Consider the following 18,328-nt stretch of genomic DNA (forward strand, 5'->3'; position numbering starts at 1 on the left):
AGCTACAAGAACGCAGCCTAGCTATAGAAGCAAAAAGATCCAAAAGCTCAAAAACACTAATTGACTTTCTAGGTAAAAAGTCAGCCGCGCTTAAAAATAATCGAGATATTCTTCGCAGCATGCCCTCGAAAGACCGTCACTTGCACGTCGCACTGGGCTGTTTCCTACCCCGCGCGCCTGATGTGTTGGCGATGAACTAAATTTTTGAAGCTTCAACTGCGATCCTGGTCAACGCTTCTAACACCCCGACCATGCCATAAACACAGCCATGAAAGACTGCATATATATGATACAGCCTGCGCCGCCTGGGCATGAGAAAGCACCACCCCTTGTACTCATTCACGACGGTGGCGGAACAACCGTATCATATTGCTATTTAGATTCCCTGGACAGAGCAGTCTATGGTATACAGAACCCGCGTCTGTATTCCGGCCAGCCTTGGGACCATGGACTCCCGGAAATGGCTAAGGTGTATGCGAACCTGATACTTTCAGTTGTGCCATCGGGACGGCTTCTATTGGGTGGTGAGCAACCCCATAAACTAAGGATTGCAATATCGTTGTTTACCTTCTGACACTTTCTACTTAGGATGGTCACTAGGCGGAATTCTGTCGTTGGAAGTGGCCAGCATCCTGCTCAGGACATCCACGGTCCGCATTGTCGGGTTGGTCATGGTTGACTCTATCTACCCACTGGCGATTTCGCAAGCCAAATCGAATGTTGTTGGCCCTCAGCCAGTGTTTAACAAAGATACCCGGCCCGAAACCCGCCGACTTGTTTCCCAATGCATGGAGTTGGCTCAACCTATGGCCGATAACTGGATTCCACCCGTGTGGAGTGGATGTAGCGACTCGGATTTGATTCTGAAAAGGGCTAAATTAGAGAAAGAGCTCTCTTTGATTGATTCGAAACCGTCAACTGAGGCCGTGGCACCTGATGAGACTCACCTTGATATGAATTGGAGTCCGGAAAACGGGGCGACGGTATCGAACATCGACACCCAGCTTCCATCCATCCCCAAAACGATTATCCTTCGTTGTGACGACTACGTTCCAGTGTCAAGGCCAGACCTACCGGATGCAGTCTGCAGGGTCGATGTCGTGCGCGAACTTCGGATTCTGGGCTGGGAAAAGTATCCAAATCATTTCACGCCCACAGTCTTGAGCATACCTGGCCACCACTTTAACATGTTTACAGATGAATATGTAAGTTCTCCTTACATGTACTGTATCATGGATCCATTTGAGTGGGTATAATGGGGATTTACTTACACCTTTGTCATTTAGATTGATGAGGTCTCAACTCAGATTAAACAGGCATGCAGAATGCTGGAGCGTGATTGCTAGGTCCTATATAGGATAGATATCCTTTAGGATACATTTTCGGTCAATTTGACAACAGGTTATCACTGACCTGATTGAAATTTGTAATCGTTGTTCTCTTCTCCTTCCCTGTAAAAAGAACTGAACCTACATCAGTTTTGAATATTTGTTCTTTCTTGTCTACAACATCTTCTTTCACATCTCTGCACTGCAACAAGCTACCCTGATGAACTACTTTGCATGCTGGAGAAGCTGTAATACTTTTCTAGCTTGCATCCTCCCACTACTTTCTTTGTACAATTCAGTTGTTTCCTCATCACCATTGACCTGCCTTGTTTGACCCAAAAGACCATTGTATATTGCCCATCATCAGCCAAACACCGTGTTCTTGATAGAAAGAAGCTCTTGCTTCTTTAGCAGTGCATCGGTGCTTCCGTTATCTACCGAATTACATGTTTATATCGAAGCCGTCTGCTCTGCGGCATCGAAGACCGGCCTATTTTACTCGAACACTTTCCACATTTTCAATACCCGTTCGGGACTGGCGTGCCATCGAGCGTCTATAACATCTTGCTCCATCGCAACAGTAGCATATCACCACCACTGCCCCTGGGACACCGATCCACATCGCAGTGTGATATACAAGTAGGTGTCACCCAGTCCTTAGAGAAACAAAAGTGGACCTGTAAAGCGCAGTGCTGAATCAAACCTACACGGGCTAACAAACAAGCCACGACGGAACATACGCAGAAATATCCTTTTTGCACGCACAATGTGCTTTCAATTCCAATATATCTACAGCTGTACTCATATTACTTATGGTCCCAAATTTGGCCCTTGTCCTACGCCCTGCCCTGACCGCTGGGTCACGTTCATCCCCGTAAACATGGGTGGTCCATGCAGCTGGTGTAGAGCACCATACAACCGATAGTGGCCATGTCGAGCATCAATGACGAAACATGAGCCACGGTCTTTTATTAGTACTCTCACACGCACGAATCGATGGCGTCAGACTCATTGCGACCATTTGTCCTCAGGGGATATTGAGCGAGAAGATTATCGATCATACTGGGTTTATAAGTCAGGGGGGATTATAACCTTCTATCATCTTTGAGACTCAGAGCTTTCTCTTTTCGCAGAACTTTGATGGCTAGACTTTCGATGTCTATTTATTCATGTGATGGTTAAACCCGAGGAGAGGGGGGGAAAGGAGAGGGCGGTTGAGAGCTATACTTTTTTTTCCCTTTTTTTTCCCTTCTTTTTTTTCCCCTTCTGGCAACTCAATTTGACGACGTTACGCATATGGTAAGGTTTTGAAGTTTATAGCATGAAATGAAGTCCTTGAAGCTATGTAGTTATCATTGTGTGCATGATATAATTTCCCACTGCAGGTTGACTGGCTAGTTCCGAATATTTAACTTAAATATTATCGGGCCAACGGTTTTGTAGCGTAATCTGTCCATTTAAAACCCCCTTCGCCTCTTGATTTGCTAACTCCTTGTTTGTTATTTATACTATTGATAAAAAATATCCATCTCTACGCTAATTCAACCCAGAATATTGTCTTCTATGTATTCTTAGCCGTAATACTGCCTATTATTGGACCTGTCAACACCAACATACGCCTACTCTCTTGCCTCTCGAATATTCTCATTCCTAGGTGATACTCATCCTTGGATCCTATCCCATACGCTCCGGGGCGATAATCCAGCGGACCTAAATGGGGAATTAAAGAGGACAGCGTCGTTCCAATTGAATTATGAGAATATCACCGATGCGGGAATCGGTGAGCTGCTGAATAAAGAAGAAGGGGAAATAAACGCCAGGCGCTGCTGGCAATTATAGAGGAGGCCTGCAAATAGACCAGGAATGGAAGTTCATATGGCAACTCTCATCTTCCTCATTATTAACCAAAGAGGTGGCGCCAGCACCCAGGGAGCAAGTCAAAGAGGACAAGTATCTTAGTAAGTAGTTATATGGTTTGTGGTGGGGTGGATAGCGTAGTGGTAAAAGTGCTGTCCATGGAAGGCTGTGGGGGAATGAGACACGAAGGTTGCAACTTGCAGGATTAATATTGAATCATGCCTCCATCATACGATTGATTTTATCATAAAATGATTTTATCATAATCTATTGATCACATTCATATTCTGGGGCCAATTTTGGCTACAGAGGGTTAATCAATAGATAGAATGATATTAAGTTCTAGTGTATGAAGATTGTCTTTATATTCACTTAGATTTAATCAGATTTTGATAATTTTCTCTGAACAGTCTAGTTTCGAGATATCAAAGAATCAGAATCATAATAGATTTCAAATTAAGAGTAGTGAAAGAATTCTTCTGATCAATGATGTACTGTATATTACAAAAAAGCTATGTAATTGGTAAAAGCCTGTTTGAGACCCTGTATACATCTAAATAGGCGTTTTAGACGATGTTACAATTGGCACATATCAACAATACTGATTGTATTAGCAAACAAGATCTTCTCATTGGAGATTGTATAAGAGCTCTAGCTCTGAGAGTCTCTATTTAGAGTCTCTTTGCCTGAGACACTCTCTATACTCAGGCCAGTCTCCATAATCAGAGAGTCTCTATACTTGGGGACTTCTATATCTGAGAGTCTCTATACTCAGTTATATCTGAGAGTCTCTATATCTGAAGGGGGCTCTATACCCGGGGGGCTCTATTATGGCTGAGGTCTGAGACTGTTGAGAGGTTGTGTGGAGCGCATAGGTAAGACTGACTAAACTATATATAGTAATATACTGACTATATTAGGGCTAAAATATTGTAACTATTGGTGTGTGTCTATATAATATAAATAAAATATTGTTTGTGAAGCTACATAAACCCGCCGCTGACTTCAAACATGGAAAACGCCCCTGGAGCCGACGATCGAAACGAGCCAAATTATATTTTCCACGAGCTCGATAGTTTCCTCCTTCAACCAAGTAGCCAGGCTCCATGGTTCCTGATGCGATTAGTCCGCCACCAGCGGAGGAGTGAAACAACGCGCGAGTGGTCATCGCACGGGGGTCATCATTTCAGCATCAGCGACGATTGCCAGACAGTGTACTCCGTACGGAGTAGTTATGCTTTTATCTGGACGAAGTTTTCAGCTGATCGAGCGGGCATGTCGAGACGAAGGCGGCTCTCTCTCTCTCTAAGTTTTAAATTAAACTCACCCAAGACCAAATAATATTAACCACTACCATACTTGAGGCTGCATCATCCGCTACTTAAAAAAAAAATGCATCGCCACACTCTATTTACCCACACCCCAGATGCCCCAGATTCATGCGCGCCTTCAAGCCCACAAAACCCCGGAGTAGCCGGCCGGGGTTCGGCGGTTGAATCAAGCTTTGGTAATTCCGCCTTCGCTCTTGGTAGAGATCATTCGCGGCCAAACCTCGCAAAGATGCACAAAGACTACTTCTGGTTAGGGTTAGGTATTCCCGGCCGCCTCCAACGGGCTCAAAGGTCAGTAGCGTTGCAAAGTCAACAATAATATCACTGTCGCACGCATCCCGGCGGAGATCATCGCTGCAGGCTGGTGATCCTTTTGCCGGAATCATTTCTGGATGCAACCTTGTTAGAAGACTAAACTTTTGCTGGGTGCTGTCGGAATGCATCCGTGGCATGGACGTCCTGATTTAGCAGCGAGTTTCGAGTCTAGCCCTTTTCTGGGGCAGGCATTACTGAATATGGCACACTATCTTGCCTTCATATCTTGGAACCTCATTAACTCTCTCCAAATAGGCTTGCTGAACCGGAAGAAAGGAGGGCGTGTAGGGAGGTGTCTTTCATGGACGATTGTGTGTGGAATCACCTCCGCGCTTTCGACAGCATAAATAAATATATAGCTGTTTATCCTTGCTTGCGCAACGAGGGACCGCTTTACGACTGACTCCGTTTAGATTTCTTAACATTTCCCTGCTGTTTTATACTCTGGGGGTAATTCCTCTTCCTTATCTCTTGCCCTGTCACTTTTTTTCCCCTTTGCGTTCCTTCCCCTATTGCATTGGATTGTGTAGCTCTACGATACTCTCTCTCGATGGAGAAAAACGAAGGAAAGACCTTCGATACGAAAGCTGACACGAGAGAGTCTGAATCGGAGGAGAATGTTGGATTGAAACCCCATGGGGAGATTGTTGGCATTGAAGTCGACGACCCAGACGCTGGTTTGAGTGATGAGGAGAGAGCAGCAATTGTATGTGACCGGAGTAGTGTCCAACTATTGTACTTGATTAAATCGACCCTGTTTGGCTTACACGGAGTTCTGTGATATGCAGGATAAGAAGCTGGTGCGAAAGCTGGATAGGAGACTGATCCCTTGGCTCAGTTTTCTCTATCTTCTAAGGTATGTTTTGCTCAGGGATATCGCCATGGTTGGTATTACTTGCTAACAGAGTAATATCCGAACAGCTTCTTGGACAGGTCAAACATCGGAAATGCGAAAATAGATGGACTACAGGACGATCTCAGAATGACTAATAGTCAATACAATGCCACGCTGACAATCTTCTTCGTCTCTTACTCGCTCCTCGAGCCGCTCACCAACGTTTTGCTCAAGAGGTTTCGGCCAAGTGTGTTTATTCCGTCCATAATGATAGCTTGGGTATGTTTGCCCTACATGCTGTTATCTGGACATATATTTGCCTAATATTTTCGCTACTAACATTCTTCGTGTGCTTTAAGGGACTTTGCTTGACATTTATGGGTTTTGTTCGAAATTTCGCTGGCCTCATGGTAGCGCGATGGTTCCTAGGAGTCGCTGAGGCCGGACTATTCCCCGGTGTGGGATACTTGCTGTCCTGTTGGTACAAGCGATCCGAATTTGGTATTCGTATGGCTGTTTTCTTTTCTGCGGCGGCGATTGCTGGCTCGTTTGGCGGTCTCCTTGCGGCCGCTATAGCCCAGATGCGTGGTGTTGGTGGGAGACCAGGCTGGGCGTGGATTTTCATCTTGGAAGGACTCGCGACTGTTGTCATTGGCGTTGTTTCATTCTGGGTTGTCGAGGATTTCCCGGATCAGGCAACTTTCCTGTCAGAGGATGACCGCAAGAGGGTGATCCGTCGCCTGGCCTCCGACAAGCAATCGAGCGCTGGATTGGAGAAATTCAGAATGGAGTATTTTTGGGCCAGCGTGAAAGACTGGAAGACTTATACTTCAGCCATCATATACATGGGTTGTGATGGGTCGCTTTATGCGTTCTCTCTTTTTGTACCGACGATCATTAATGAGCTAGTAAGTACAGCAGTGTATACAGAGGGGAGAATATTTTCGGAACTTAACTAATATCAATATTAGGGTATTTACGACTCTTTCCCATCAATTTCGAATGTACTTTTAACACCACACGTCTAGGTTTCTCTTCGACTCAGGCTCAGCTTCTAAGCGTTCCGCCATATGCGGTTGCGGCGGTCTTAACAATCACTGTGGGATATATCGCGGACCGCACTCGTCAGCGGGGCATTTGCAACATGGTTGTGTCGTTGTTTGGTATCGCAGGGTTCAGCATGCTCCTCGGCTCCCAGACACCAGCGGTGAAGTACATTGGAACGTTTCTCGGAGCAATGGGCATTTACCCTGCGATCTCAAATACGATTTCATGGGCAAGCAATAATACTGAAGGTACAAAAATGTCTCCCTTGGAGCCAATAACTGCTTTTTACCATTTTTACCATTTTTTCCTTCCGTTTTTCTATCTACACAGGTGATTCTAATTGCAATACAGGTGTGTACAAACGCGGTGTCACGCTTGGTTTCGTTATTGGATGGGGGAACCTGCAGGGCTGCGTAACATCCAACATCTATAGAGGAGACGATAAACCGGAATTCTACCCAGGCCACGGCACTGTGCTCGGATATCTATTACTATTCCAACTAGGCGGGAGCATTGCACAGTACGTTCTCCTTCGGATGGAGAACAGGAGACGGCTGCGCGGAGAGCGTGATTATTGGGTGGCTGGGCTTGATGAGAAGCAGGTGGAGATGAGAGGGGATATGCGTCCCGATTTTATATACACTCTTTGATCCCCTCAGTTGCGAGTTGGGAGACTCGGAAACCTTTACTATTAAGGGCGAGTTGCTATTATTTCTAGGCTATGTCAGTTTTTTAGCCTGCGTTGTTTGGGGTGTTGACCTTGACTTAAGGTTTTATGATCAAGATCGAAGTTTTTTATTTTTTTAGATTTACTCTTTCATCCGCCGGTTGGTCAGTATGAATATACTTTGTTAATTTATTTTGACATGTACATCTTCTGCTGTCTCTTTCTCCTTGATCAGAGCCAGGCTGGAAATGGGGGTTCCAATTCTCGCACCGTTCTTCTATCATTGAGAAGACCCTAAAACTCTGGTCTATGGAACGGACAAAGCAGATAGGAGGCAACATTCCATATTCATCGCAACTGCAATTATTTCTTAGACTATTCTACCTCTTTCTACTACATCTCCTCATCAATTCCTTTTCATTCCGCATGAATGCCCATACTTGGAAGTAGAGGGAAGAGACAGTACCACGTGACCAGCCAGCCTCATCCCTGCCCCTTAATTCTCACTGCTGTTGTCACTTCAACTTCTCATCATCCATTCTTCAGTCTACGATCTTTTTCTTCCCTACAGAGTTTTTATCTCTCTTTATCTCTTTCACTTTTTTCTTTCACTTCTGATCTCACCAGCTACATAACACTTGCCGCTTGTATAGTGGCCTGGGGAAATCTCCTTCGGTTCCCTTTCTTTCAAAACATTACAGCTCTCCGTTAGCGAAACCCCAGGAACAGCACTTCATTGAACAATTGCCATCCTTTGTCTTCCTTCTAGTTGTTGAGGCCTATTGGTCAATAACACCGGAATGGAAAACCCCGTATGTAGCCTGTCAAGACTGTCGGCCTCCCAGGTGGAGCGGGCTTCATTTACCCCTGGTAGCAGTACGCTGCCAAAAGCAACCGTAACGAACCTGTTCTGGGAATCGGTTTCAGAAGGGGCTCTCCAAGCTCTTCAACGGCGACTAGCTGAGCAAGATGCACGCATCTCGTTGCTTGAAAAGGAGCTGAGAAAGAATCGACTTGAACCCAGAAAGTCCGCAGAGGAAACGGTCGAAGGCTCAAAGGAAAGCTTGCCTGGAGCTCGATCCGAATCTGTGTCGTTGCTCAACTTCAACTCCAAGCCTGCACAACCAAAGGAAGGGGGCGCTAGTCTAGCAGGACTAGACGATGGCGTTATATCCTCTCAATTGCGGTACCAGATGCTCCAATTCAAATTATATTCAATTCAGCAACGCCGCTCAAGTGTCGCAGAAGATTCTCCTTCATTATCGTCCCCTCCGGGGCAGAGACCTGAATCATCGTTATTTGACGATTTGAGCCCGCCATCAGAGGAGCCCATTACTCCAAGCCAGGAATACTCACTCGACGACCTCCGTGCATTTGAATCTCATTTAGAGATGAAAGAAGCATCTTCTTGGAGCAACCACGGCGATGGAGCTCAGAAAGGGACAACCAAGACTCTACTTGAAGGCATTGGATCACCAACAGATATCCCGCAAGCATATGGAGTAAGGGCCAAGCCATTGCTATTAGTAAATATCATTTCAGCTCGAATTTAAATCCTTCTCTAGATTGAACTAATTTTTTATGGAGCAGGTCGTTCCGGGGGAAGCACGTACAAAAAGTGCCAGTCAACCAACTCCAACGCCATGGGATGGAAAAGTGAAATACTCACTGCCCATATCCTCCCCCTTTGATAACGTCCACCAGAAAAATCGTGCCCTTAACGCACTGCGCCATTCCGAATACCCTCCAGGTCTCTTCCAACATGGACTCTTCTTTGACCCTCCCAAGTCGGAAGCGAATTGGTGCAGGACTGTAGCCATCACGAACCTTCCACTCAGCTGCTGCTTGAGACACCTATTTCAAGGTGTGCGCGGCGGCACTATATTATCCGCCCATTTGATGAATATGGAACGCGCTGCAGGTTATCATATGGGGATTGTCACCTTCGTTTACGAGAAGAATGCAAAGGCATACGTCGAGTTTTCCAAGAATCACGGAGTGTTCTTTGATGATCAGCGCGCCAGGGTCATAATGTTTAAGCAACCTACATATCCAATGTCAGGAGATATAGAACGGAAGGTCAGTCGTGGCCACACGAGGTGTATTTCCATCAAAGGCCCCCGTGACCCTGAGCGGTATCCCGACGTTGCAGCATTCGTCGAGAGGGAGCTTCCTGTCTATTTCGACCTCGGGGATGATATGGTGGAGAATGAATCTAGTACTGAGATGCGGATTCATTTCAATTCAATCAAAGCTGCCAGTGCTGCCATTGAGGCATTTCGGGGGTATAAGAGACTCGCCAACTGCGAATTGAGCTTTGCCCCAGATCCATGCTCAGGACCACTGCCCGTTTGCCCCTGCCACTAGTAACTACTACAGATCCAAATATTTTGCCCAGGGGAGCATCATCCACACTCTCTCTCTATGATTTCTTTTGCTGGCCCAAAAGCGCAAATGCGCATCAGTTAATATCACTTCGTACGTTATTAACAGCTTGATTATTTTCTGTTGATCTCGTCCTTCTTGACAAAAGAATTTAAAGCTCGGGCACATTTGCTTTCAATTTCTTACTTTGTGGCTGAGAATAAGGCACTACTGTTTGCTCCCTTCCCCATTCCACATACAGGATGCCTTATTTCATCTAGTTTAAACTATGCTCCCCTTTTATGTTCACCTTACTCGCTCCTGCAAATGCTAGCGAGATGCAAAACTAGGGTTCGACAGAAAAAAAAATCCAGAGAGCGAGATCCTAGTACAAGACCTCGTTTGCGTTGTTTTTGCCATTACCCCTTTTCCTTGGTAGAAAGAAGAAAAAGAGAGTTGAATGATGCTAATTGCACGCGGAAACCAACTCGATGAAAATGAGAGAGGGGACGCGCTTATACAAAGTTTGCACAAGATGTCAACAGAATAATCCCCTACTGAAATTAAAACGCGGCAGATATCAGCACGGGGGATGAATGAAGGCGAACAAACGCGTATATTGGGACGGGGGAGGGGACATGGAAGCCAACTTCGAGCTTAATTCATGATGATAACTGCACATTTTTCAATCGATTATCGAATATCGGAGAGATCAGAACCAGAACTGAAGAAAACGATTGGAGAAGAAGTTAACACCGTAGATACTTGAATGGGAGGCGAACATAATATTCCGCATAGGACAAAAAGAAACATCAGGGCAAGGCGAAGGAAGTAAACTAAGACAGGTGAAACCCGCATAAATAAATATCTGAATGAATAAAACTACATCATCAATTCCGCTGTGATAGAGATAAATAATAAACCGCAACAACAACAACAACAGATCACAATTCCCAATCCCAAAAATCCTAAATCCAAAGCCCAACAACCCTAGCCGAAGCAAGGTACGCACAATATTCTAGGTTTGTGTTCCCCCCTTTTACATATTCCCTAGGATTTCATTCTACTCTTCCATTCAGAGGAAGTTTCGCTTCTTTCGATTGAAGGCACGCTGATCCTTCAGCCATTGGCGGTAGCCCTGGATGCTGCCGATCTTTTCTCCGTAGTAATCGGGGACCGGGTTGGAGTACGAATTGGCAGAGGGGTCAACGCGGAATCGCTTTATCCTGCTGTAGAACTCTTTTTCTTTCTATAAAGGTGAAAAGGGACATCAACTATCAGTAAGGAGTCCACGGCAAAATTAATCGATGGGGCATATAGGTGAGAGGGGGTGAAAAAAGGAAAAGCGTAGAGGAGGGTGAAAAAACGGGGAGAGCAACAGGGCAAGGGACAAGAAAACGTACCACTGCAACCGACGCCTTGTATTTTCTATGCACAAGACCCCAGAGCGAATTGCCCAATATCGGACCAAGCAGCCATCCCAGCGCCGCGCACGACGCCGTCGCCAGTCCCAGGACAATGAACGGATCAAGACCCAAAGCCTGCGCACCTATGGTATCCATATTATTCGCTGCAAGCACCTGCACGCCACCTGCAGTACTGAATACGGAAGCTATGATGGATGAGACGAGCGAGTATTTGCGGCGAGAAGCCCGGAGGCGGAAGAAAGAGTTCCAATCGAGAGGCAAGTCGTAGGGGGATGTACTGCTATGAGCAGACGAGCTGCTTGCGGACGATCCCGATGAAGAGGAAGGGGCTTGTGTGGAGGATTTACGGGTGGTGGTAGCGCGGAGGGAGGTGGTGGTATTGGCGGCGGCGGAGTTGGGATTTAGGGCGGAGGTGGAACGGTCTGGGATCCGCGAGATTGGATTTTGCTGAAACTTGAAGAGCGATTGTCCACTGCATCTAGTGCTTGCATGGCGCTTCTGCTGCTGTTGCAGTTGAGCTCTTGGGGAGCGGGCAGTGCTATATTTGCATTGCTGGTGTAGCGCGGGGAACGATGAGCTACTGGAGGAAGCCCCGGTGGTGTTGGTGGTGTTGGAGGTGTTGGATAGGATGAACGGGCTAAGGCTGCATGGGATCCTGCTGCCCAGGACCGCAGTTCGGAAGGGACCGTTTATCACGGTAAGATGCATTCTGTGGGAGTGTACAATGATCGTTCGTGTATCTGTATCTGTATATGTCTCTTTTTGTTTTATGGCGCTGTGTTGTTGCTCATCGGTGGGTTCCTAAGAAGTCTTTTGGATAGAAGGTAGTGCTGGTTTTGATATGACCATTACATAAGCATGCACTAGCCTCGGCGTGCCAATGTCTTGGCATGGATAACCAGAGCAGGAACAATGGATTGTATTGATTTGATACTCTGTAGTTTATTCGAGAAATGCCTATTTATGTTCTGTATCTCGATGGAGTATGTCTTGGTAGATTCGTTAATTGCCACCTTTCACATCCCAAGCAATCACGAAAAAAAAGTAGTATCTTTAGGAAACATGCAAATTCGTCATCAGAGCATCTATATCTATGTGCTCGGTGTTTCCGAAATTCGTTCTGTCCTCCTCAGGTTCTAAAATTGCAACAAATAAACTCCTAGGTAATCCCCCAGTGCGCGCTCGCTAATATAAATCAAAGGGGAAAAAAGAACGTCCGCTATCCAGCCAATTGGACCAGGTCATCATGACATGTAACGCGAGATCATTTGGTCATATCCATGTTGAGCGGTATATTTTCAAATGACGTAGAGTTTTTTAGGCCCGCTTTAAATCACTTGGGCGTGCACCTGAGGCAGGGTGGAGAAAACCATTCATCTGCCCGTGCAGGCGCTTCAATAGCAAGGTATTTATGGTCATCAAGGTAGCACTGAACAGGAAAAGAACAATTCGCCAGCCGGTAGTGAGCTTTTCGAAAATCGGGTAAGGGTACCTGATGGGGTTATAGAGTTAGTTCGAATTTCACTTAGTAAAGAATAGATGGCGAAACGCATACCATCCGTTATATTGGTAGCACTTCTCCACCCAAAACCAGTAGCCAAACGCGATGACGCTCGCCAATCCCATGGATGGGAGAGCCCCGATAGACCAAGGCGGTGATAGGTACAGCAGATCAATCGCCAATACTATAGCTGGGATAGCATGGAAGCCAATATCTATAACCGAATCGATTGCGTTAGTCTTCTGATGTTCAGTTCTGTCCGCCCGATCCCATCAAGGAAAATACAGCCGGGGAGCCTTACCTGCCTCCAAAGATAATTCCACCCAATCAGGCTTTACCAGCTTGGTATCAATCTGGAATTGATGCATTGTTAGACCAAGTATGTATATCATTTCCCCCCCCCCCGCCATCAAGCAAGATTGTCAGTGAGAAGCTTACGATTCTCAAGCCCCAATATAAAATACTAATCAGCACTTCCATTGGCGCGCTGCAAACCAGAAGCACATTCTTAACAGCAAACAGGCGCGTTGACAGAAAAATGTCTGCAGCCAGGCCCGCCAGGTTTGTCAATGTAGCCATACATAGACCGATGATAGTCAAGTACTGGAAATGCCATCCGTAAGCCTCGCTTCTGTGAATCAAATTTAATCAGCGGAGTTCCTGAAATGCACTGATTCACTCCAATATTTGTACTTGGGATATGTTCTACTTACGCTAGATTCGGGTGGTCGGTCATGCTATGGCATCATTAAACCACAGAATAATCAATGAGATGGCGGAAAACCGAGGAAGGGATATAAATAACCATGGTATAAAATGCGGCATATGATCGGATGTAAAATATACATCCGTTCAAAGACATCACAACCACTTACTATTTGAACGACAGAGCGAAGCTCACTAGTGCAGCTAACTAGGAATCAAATAGAACGTAAGCATTCGGTATACACTGTAACAGTAGCTAGTTATAGTGATGTAGCTATGTTGCGATAGCAACATAGATAGGAAGCGAAAGCAGCTAGGTATCAAGACAGATCTGTCACTGACATGTACTAGGGCAGAAACTCCGCGGGAGGGCGAATGCAACCGCTGAAGAGGATGTTTGGTACCAAGAAGAGATTCCAGCGGGAGCGAGGCAGTCCTCATTGTGGCAGCACCCGGAGGGAGGATAACGATGGCGATATCAATAATGGTAAACTGAGCTAGATGATGATATCCAGTGGGGTGGGCGGGGACTTTTTACGGAAGAACCGGAAGGGCGGACGTGCGTATTTATATAAATTATGAATCTTCCCTCTGAATTAAAGTAATCATGTAGGCCTACGAAATCTGTAACAAGAGGATAAGATTCAAACACGGGTTTTGGAGAAACTGAGCTGGTTCAAGCTGGCGAAATGGATCTTGGTTGGAGCTGAAATATTTGATTGCCGAAATAAGGAAAGATCGTGTTATTTTAAATAAGCCATTTCAAACCTCAACCTTCTGCCAACCACTACAGCGTATGGAGCACAAGCACATCCCTATCCAGAGGATACAAGTATACAAATATGAACTAAATACTGCCATTCTCTCGACCAATACCTAGGCAGTCACCGACCGAATAGCCTCAGCTCTGCGAAATCCGTACAGAATCCAGAGTTGACAGCGCAAGGAGCAAGGCTACACCTCTGCAGAGTCCAGATATGTATGATATAACTAGTTCTAGCTATTCTTCCAGAGGGAGATCTAAACCCGGCAGATGGTCTCTTCGCCAAAGACCTAACATGCTCCCAGCGCCGGTCAATAAAGTCCATTCCCCTAAGCTAATCTTGGACTAGACGTATTCGCAGTCATTGTTTGATCTTGCTTTAGCGCGAGATTTGGAGAGCGGATGGCTTAAGAAAGCCTGTTGGAATTACCCGTCACAGTCTCTACAGCGTAACTCTATATATATAGAGAATCTCGCCAGCTAGATTATAAGATTATAATACATACAAGATGAATGATGGATCTTCCTACAAAATCAATCATGAGAAACGATTATATCTACTCTTACGACATCAATTGGTCGAAAGCCCACAATCAGTTGAATTCCCGAGGTTATGGATCTTCTTTAAGAAAGCCGATTCGCTAGTCACCATTAGAGACGGTACTCCATAGAGACTGGTGGTGATCGAGCTCCTTTGCCCCGATGTTCTACACCTAGCACGTTCAATCTTCTGTCCACTCGGTCTGGTTTCAAAGTGCTGATTGACATCCCTTATTTGCTCTTTGGGTTCCCAACACAGGCTCCCTTGCCAATGTCTACCTATGTCTTGCGTCACTTTACACGCCATTCTCGACAAGCGGTATCACAAACAATTCTTGACAGATGGAGGAGAAATCAAATAAGGATTTCCCTTTGTACTAAAAAGCCAATTTTCTTTCTCTAACACAGCTAGCTAAATTTGGTGGTATTGATATAGAAGGGCCATTCACCCTTCAATGCACGTAGGTTTAACAAGTTAGTAGAAGGGAATACTGTATATAACTACATGTGGAGGTATCCTGGGTAATTTCTAGATCTAGATATAGAACTATGCACCAAAATTGCCCTACAGGAGTGGAGTAGCAAGCACGTTTAAGAACCCATCATATCTCGGGATTGGCTGGCACCGAGAAAGTTAACTTGGTTTTTATTAATAGAAGATGAGGTCTTCTCAGATGGATCCAACTAAGGCCAATCAAATCAAGAACCATTTCTTATTTCAAGGTTACATAGGTAGGACCCATGGATCTAAAATATTTTTCACCTTTCGCTACAATCATGAATACAATTTATGCCACTTATTTTTGCCCGGGATCAATGTCGTAAAAATGACTTCATGACAAATTTAGTCTCTGTGTCGGTAACCTCGTGTGCGCGGCAGATTCAGATTGGGGCGTCTACCAGAGCCAATAATAGGCTATCTATTCTACATGCTACGGAGTATCTAATTCAGTATCTTAGCTTTTCATCAAAAACTGTCAGGCACCCTGGTATATATGCCTACTACCTATAAAAAACTTGACAGAGACAATTGCATTGCGTGTTTCTATATATTTATGTTGCCCCAGCTACTGCAGTCATCTGTCCCACATTCTATATTAAGAGAGAACCTTGAGAGCTAGATTAAAATACACACAATGTTTGATTCTTCCACAATTTCCTACCTACGCTCCGTACATCACGTAAATACCAGCTTATTATGTTCCAATACTAACAATCCGCTCTCAAAAAACAAATCCAACCAGTCCGGCCTCATCCAGCTAGTCCACGACTTTGACCCCCATGAATTCCACACAAATATCCTACCCCTAGCAAGAGTTGTTAGCTACTTTCAAGTACCCTCCGTCCTGGCCACATCGCTCGAAACCGGCCCAAACGGCCCCATTGCCAAGGAGATTCTAGAAACGCGCCCCCCCCCCCCCTCCCCGGGGGGCCCCTGATCGGACGCCCCGGCCAGATCAATGCGATGGATAATGAGGATTTCGTCAAGGCTATCAAGGACACCGGGAGGAAGCAGGTTGTTATAAAGTACCAGTCAGTACCTGAACACCCGTTGAAAGAGTGCTCATTAAAAAAAGACGCGCTCTGAGCCTGATCGAGTAAGGGCACGACGTTTTCGTCATCACAGACGCATCTGGCACTTTTGCAGAACACACCCGAGAAGCCGCCCATAAGCGGATGGTTCAGGCTGGCTGCCAGCTGCTGAACTGGGCGGCTGTTACGGTGGAGCGTCACAGGGGCTGGCGGCGAGACATTGAAGGGTTTGGTGGAATATGGCGTGATCATGTCCCGGGTTATTGGTGCTTGATGCAGAGCTATATGTGAAGAGTGGATCCATCAGTGTCTCAAAACTCGTCCTGGAGAGGAGGACATATCCCCATTCCAGCCCCTTTCTATGACACGAAAACCTCCGGACCCCTCTCTCAAAAACCCGTTCCGCACGATCCAATTCAAATTATCATTGGGTATTCTTATTGCCATCGGGCCTCGTGGAGGCGTCATATATATTCGCCGCACCACCTACCCATGTTAGCAATAGATAATAATATAAAGTACAGAACAAAAGCTCAGTACAACTCACCCCTCCCAAAAAGAACCTTCTCCCCACCTTCCATCCCTATCCCCATCCCCATCCCCGTCCCCGTCCCCATCCCCATCCACTCCTCTAACCCCTCCACATCCACCTCTACATCCTGCGCCTTACGCGCGATGGCTGGATCGTCGTTGGCAACCATATTCCCCGACCCGCCACGGCCAGTTGTATATACATCCGAATTGATAGTTGGAGTGACGAGGTCTGCGGGGGTTCGGGATGCGACTGTTTTTTTCTGCTCCTGCTCTGGCTGTTCCTGTCTCTGCTCCCGGCGTGGAGACGGAGACCATGTTTCCTACACATGGGGTAGATACGCGGTGGGGTTCATTAAAACAGGCATTACACAGGCAGAGTAGAAGAGTAGCGCTATTTTTAGCACTTAAGCAGGAACTGGGGAGCTGCGCTACTGTGCATACCTGCGCCGCCGCGGCCGGTGGATATTGGTCTGTGGTCTGCCATTCTTTGTTTGTACTGTACTCCGCTCCGTAGTTCTTTTGAGTTGGGGCTAGTGCGGGTCAAGTGTAGTTCATAGATGTCTTGGTAGGGATAGGAGCGGAGGATTGAGCGGAGGATGGATGGGGGAGGCGGCAGGGCGGGGTTAGGAGCAGAGGTTTGTTAGCATGGCCCGCGGGATTGCTTCAATCCCATGGTTAACTTACGGGCAGAAACAAGGTTTGCGATACACCTATTTTTAACACCCCCATTATTCGTACGCTGTAAGCTAAGTCCTATAACTCCGACCATTTACGGAGTAACTAGTTAACTATATATAATGCACTTTCTATAACTAGCTAATTAGCATTAAACCAGTTCTCATTAATGGTGCGTTAAATAACCTCTTCTCCGGTAAAAAAAATCGTCGTAAACGCTCAAGCTATGCCCTCCCAACGCCAACTCTATCAAACTCAGAGAGAATCATGTAAACCATCAAGCAATCAACCAATCAATCAATTCACACTGAAAAGAAACCGAAAGATGGAACCAAAAAAAAAGGAAAAGGAAAAAGAAATCACACCCCCCTTTTCCCGTATAGCGACAAAGACAGGACAAGCTGAGATAGGCATTACAAAGACCTGTCTATCCCCCATCCCCGCCAGGGTCTCAGTACATGTGCACGTACATAAAATATGGTGGAACCGGTATCAGTGCCAATGCCAGCCTCAGTCAGCACCTTGCTCGTTCATTTACTTACGCTGTAGTGTTCCCATTTCTGCATCTCATCAGCATCAACTATCAAATCCAATCACAAAAATACAACCATAATCCCCAAACAAGCCTGATGAATTGCCAGCCTCTGTTGTATTCATTTTAGTTAAAAAGTTTTTTAATGAGAGAAAGTGCGGATCAAAGGAATCCGCCACCACGCAGGGGTCCATAGTGAATATATAAATAAAGAAAGGGTAAATAAAAAGGGGTAAGAAAACCAGTTTTTATATTCTGAGCTGAAATTTTCTATTTTTATATATCTGAAATTGAAAATATAAATGGGGAGGTGTACGTAGGAGAGAAGCCCAATGGGGGCGGGGAAAAAAAAAGGGGAAAAAAAGGAAAAGGGA

The 18,328-nt window shown here is 45.8% G+C and overlaps 8 protein-coding genes across 9 annotated transcripts; 4 read left to right on the forward strand and 4 right to left on the reverse strand.

Moving 5' to 3' along the window:
* The first annotated feature begins 18 nt into the window (after positions 1-18).
* On the forward strand, positions 19-3,765 carry BDBG_03975. Of its 2 annotated transcripts, XM_031721485.1 has the most exons (5): positions 19-524; positions 589-1,205; positions 1,287-1,967; positions 2,073-3,172; positions 3,199-3,765. In XM_031721485.1, exons 1-3 carry the CDS (start codon positions 269-271, stop codon positions 1,344-1,346), a joined length of 933 nt encoding a protein of 310 aa, XP_031578054.1. In that variant the 5' UTR covers positions 19-268; the 3' UTR covers positions 1,347-1,967; positions 2,073-3,172; positions 3,199-3,765. The 2 variants fall into 2 exon arrangements, with proteins under 2 accessions (XP_031578054.1, XP_002625916.2); XM_002625870.2 differs by having other exon boundaries at positions 42-524; positions 1,287-3,172.
* BDBG_03977 (uncharacterized protein) lies at positions 3,643-4,902 on the reverse strand (the record flags this gene model as incomplete). The annotated part of the gene is made up of 1 exon (XM_031721486.1): positions 3,643-4,902. The coding sequence occupies one exon, from the start codon at positions 4,900-4,902 to the stop codon at positions 4,597-4,599; it is 306 nt and encodes a 101-aa protein (XP_031578055.1). The 3' UTR covers positions 3,643-4,596.
* BDBG_03976 (uncharacterized protein) lies at positions 4,045-4,526 on the forward strand (the record flags this gene model as incomplete). Its single annotated transcript, XM_002625871.2, has 2 exons — positions 4,045-4,060; positions 4,106-4,526. The coding sequence occupies exon 2, from the start codon at positions 4,197-4,199 to the stop codon at positions 4,524-4,526; it is 330 nt and encodes a 109-aa protein (XP_002625917.1). The 5' UTR covers positions 4,045-4,060; positions 4,106-4,196.
* A 479-nt stretch (positions 4,903-5,381) lies between the features above and the next one.
* Positions 5,382-7,363, forward strand: BDBG_03978 (MFS transporter; the record flags this gene model as incomplete). Its single annotated transcript, XM_031721487.1, has 6 exons — positions 5,382-5,537; positions 5,620-5,687; positions 5,753-5,945; positions 6,026-6,578; positions 6,695-6,961; positions 7,065-7,363. The coding sequence occupies 6 exons, from the start codon at positions 5,382-5,384 to the stop codon at positions 7,361-7,363; spliced, it is 1,536 nt and encodes a 511-aa protein (XP_031578056.1).
* Positions 7,364-8,180: 817 nt separating this feature from the next.
* BDBG_03979 (uncharacterized protein) lies at positions 8,181-9,747 on the forward strand (the record flags this gene model as incomplete). The annotated part of the gene is made up of 2 exons (XM_002625874.1): positions 8,181-8,882; positions 8,971-9,747. 2 exons carry the CDS (start codon positions 8,181-8,183, stop codon positions 9,745-9,747), a joined length of 1,479 nt encoding a protein of 492 aa, XP_002625920.1.
* Positions 9,572-12,028, reverse strand: BDBG_03980 (presequence translocated-associated motor subunit pam17). The gene is made up of 2 exons (XM_002625875.2): positions 11,148-12,028; positions 9,572-10,993 (listed from the first exon to the last, which is right to left on the reverse strand). The coding sequence occupies exons 1-2, from the start codon at positions 11,877-11,879 to the stop codon at positions 10,820-10,822; spliced, it is 906 nt and encodes a 301-aa protein (XP_002625921.1). The 5' UTR covers positions 11,880-12,028; the 3' UTR covers positions 9,572-10,819.
* Positions 12,029-12,036: 8 nt separating this feature from the next.
* BDBG_03981 (uncharacterized protein) lies at positions 12,037-14,444 on the reverse strand. The gene is made up of 7 exons (XM_002625876.2): positions 13,720-14,444; positions 13,548-13,585; positions 13,386-13,409; positions 13,111-13,303; positions 12,974-13,025; positions 12,727-12,886; positions 12,037-12,663 (listed from the first exon to the last, which is right to left on the reverse strand). The coding sequence occupies exons 1-7, from the start codon at positions 13,816-13,818 to the stop codon at positions 12,489-12,491; spliced, it is 741 nt and encodes a 246-aa protein (XP_002625922.1). The 5' UTR covers positions 13,819-14,444; the 3' UTR covers positions 12,037-12,488.
* Positions 14,445-16,637: 2,193 nt separating this feature from the next.
* On the reverse strand, positions 16,638-17,231 carry BDBG_03982 (uncharacterized protein; the record flags this gene model as incomplete). Its single annotated transcript, XM_031721488.1, has 4 exons — positions 16,638-16,699; positions 16,761-17,067; positions 17,116-17,138; positions 17,189-17,231. 4 exons carry the CDS (start codon positions 17,229-17,231, stop codon positions 16,638-16,640), a joined length of 435 nt encoding a protein of 144 aa, XP_031578057.1.
* Between the last annotated feature and the right edge of the window lie 1,097 nt (positions 17,232-18,328).

This window comes from Blastomyces gilchristii (assembly GCF_000003855.2).
Source record: "Blastomyces gilchristii SLH14081 genomic scaffold supercont1.6, whole genome shotgun sequence".
Taxonomy (NCBI): domain Eukaryota; kingdom Fungi; phylum Ascomycota; class Eurotiomycetes; order Onygenales; family Ajellomycetaceae; genus Blastomyces; species Blastomyces gilchristii.

What these genes read in the sequence shown, in the direction of transcription:
- BDBG_03975 (XM_031721485.1), top strand. Translation starts at nt 269, where the DNA reads ATGAAAGACTGCATATATATGATACAGCCTGCGCCGCCTGGGCATGAG. An exon ending in GGGACGGCTTCTATTGGGTG is followed by an intron (nt 525 to 588) that starts GTGAGCAACCCC and finishes CTTTCTACTTAG; the next exon opens with GATGGTCACTAGGCGGAATT. An exon ending in ACATGTTTACAGATGAATAT is followed by an intron (nt 1,206 to 1,286) that starts GTAAGTTCTCCT and finishes TTTGTCATTTAG; the next exon opens with ATTGATGAGGTCTCAACTCA.
- BDBG_03981 (XM_002625876.2), bottom strand. Translation starts at nt 13,818, where the DNA reads ATGAGGACTGCCTCGCTCCCGCTGGAATCTCTTCTTGGTACCAAACAT. An exon ending in GAGTTTCTGCCCTAGTACAT is followed by an intron (nt 13,586 to 13,719) that starts GTCAGTGACAGA and finishes TTTGATTCCTAG; the next exon opens with TTAGCTGCACTAGTGAGCTT. An exon ending in TATATTGGGGCTTGAGAATC is followed by an intron (nt 13,026 to 13,110) that starts GTAAGCTTCTCA and finishes CATCAATTCCAG; the next exon opens with ATTGATACCAAGCTGGTAAA.
- BDBG_03980 (XM_002625875.2), bottom strand. Translation starts at nt 11,879, where the DNA reads ATGCATCTTACCGTGATAAACGGTCCCTTCCGAACTGCGGTCCTGGGC. An exon ending in ACAAGGCGTCGGTTGCAGTG is followed by an intron (nt 10,994 to 11,147) that starts GTACGTTTTCTT and finishes TCACCTTTATAG; the next exon opens with AAAGAAAAAGAGTTCTACAG.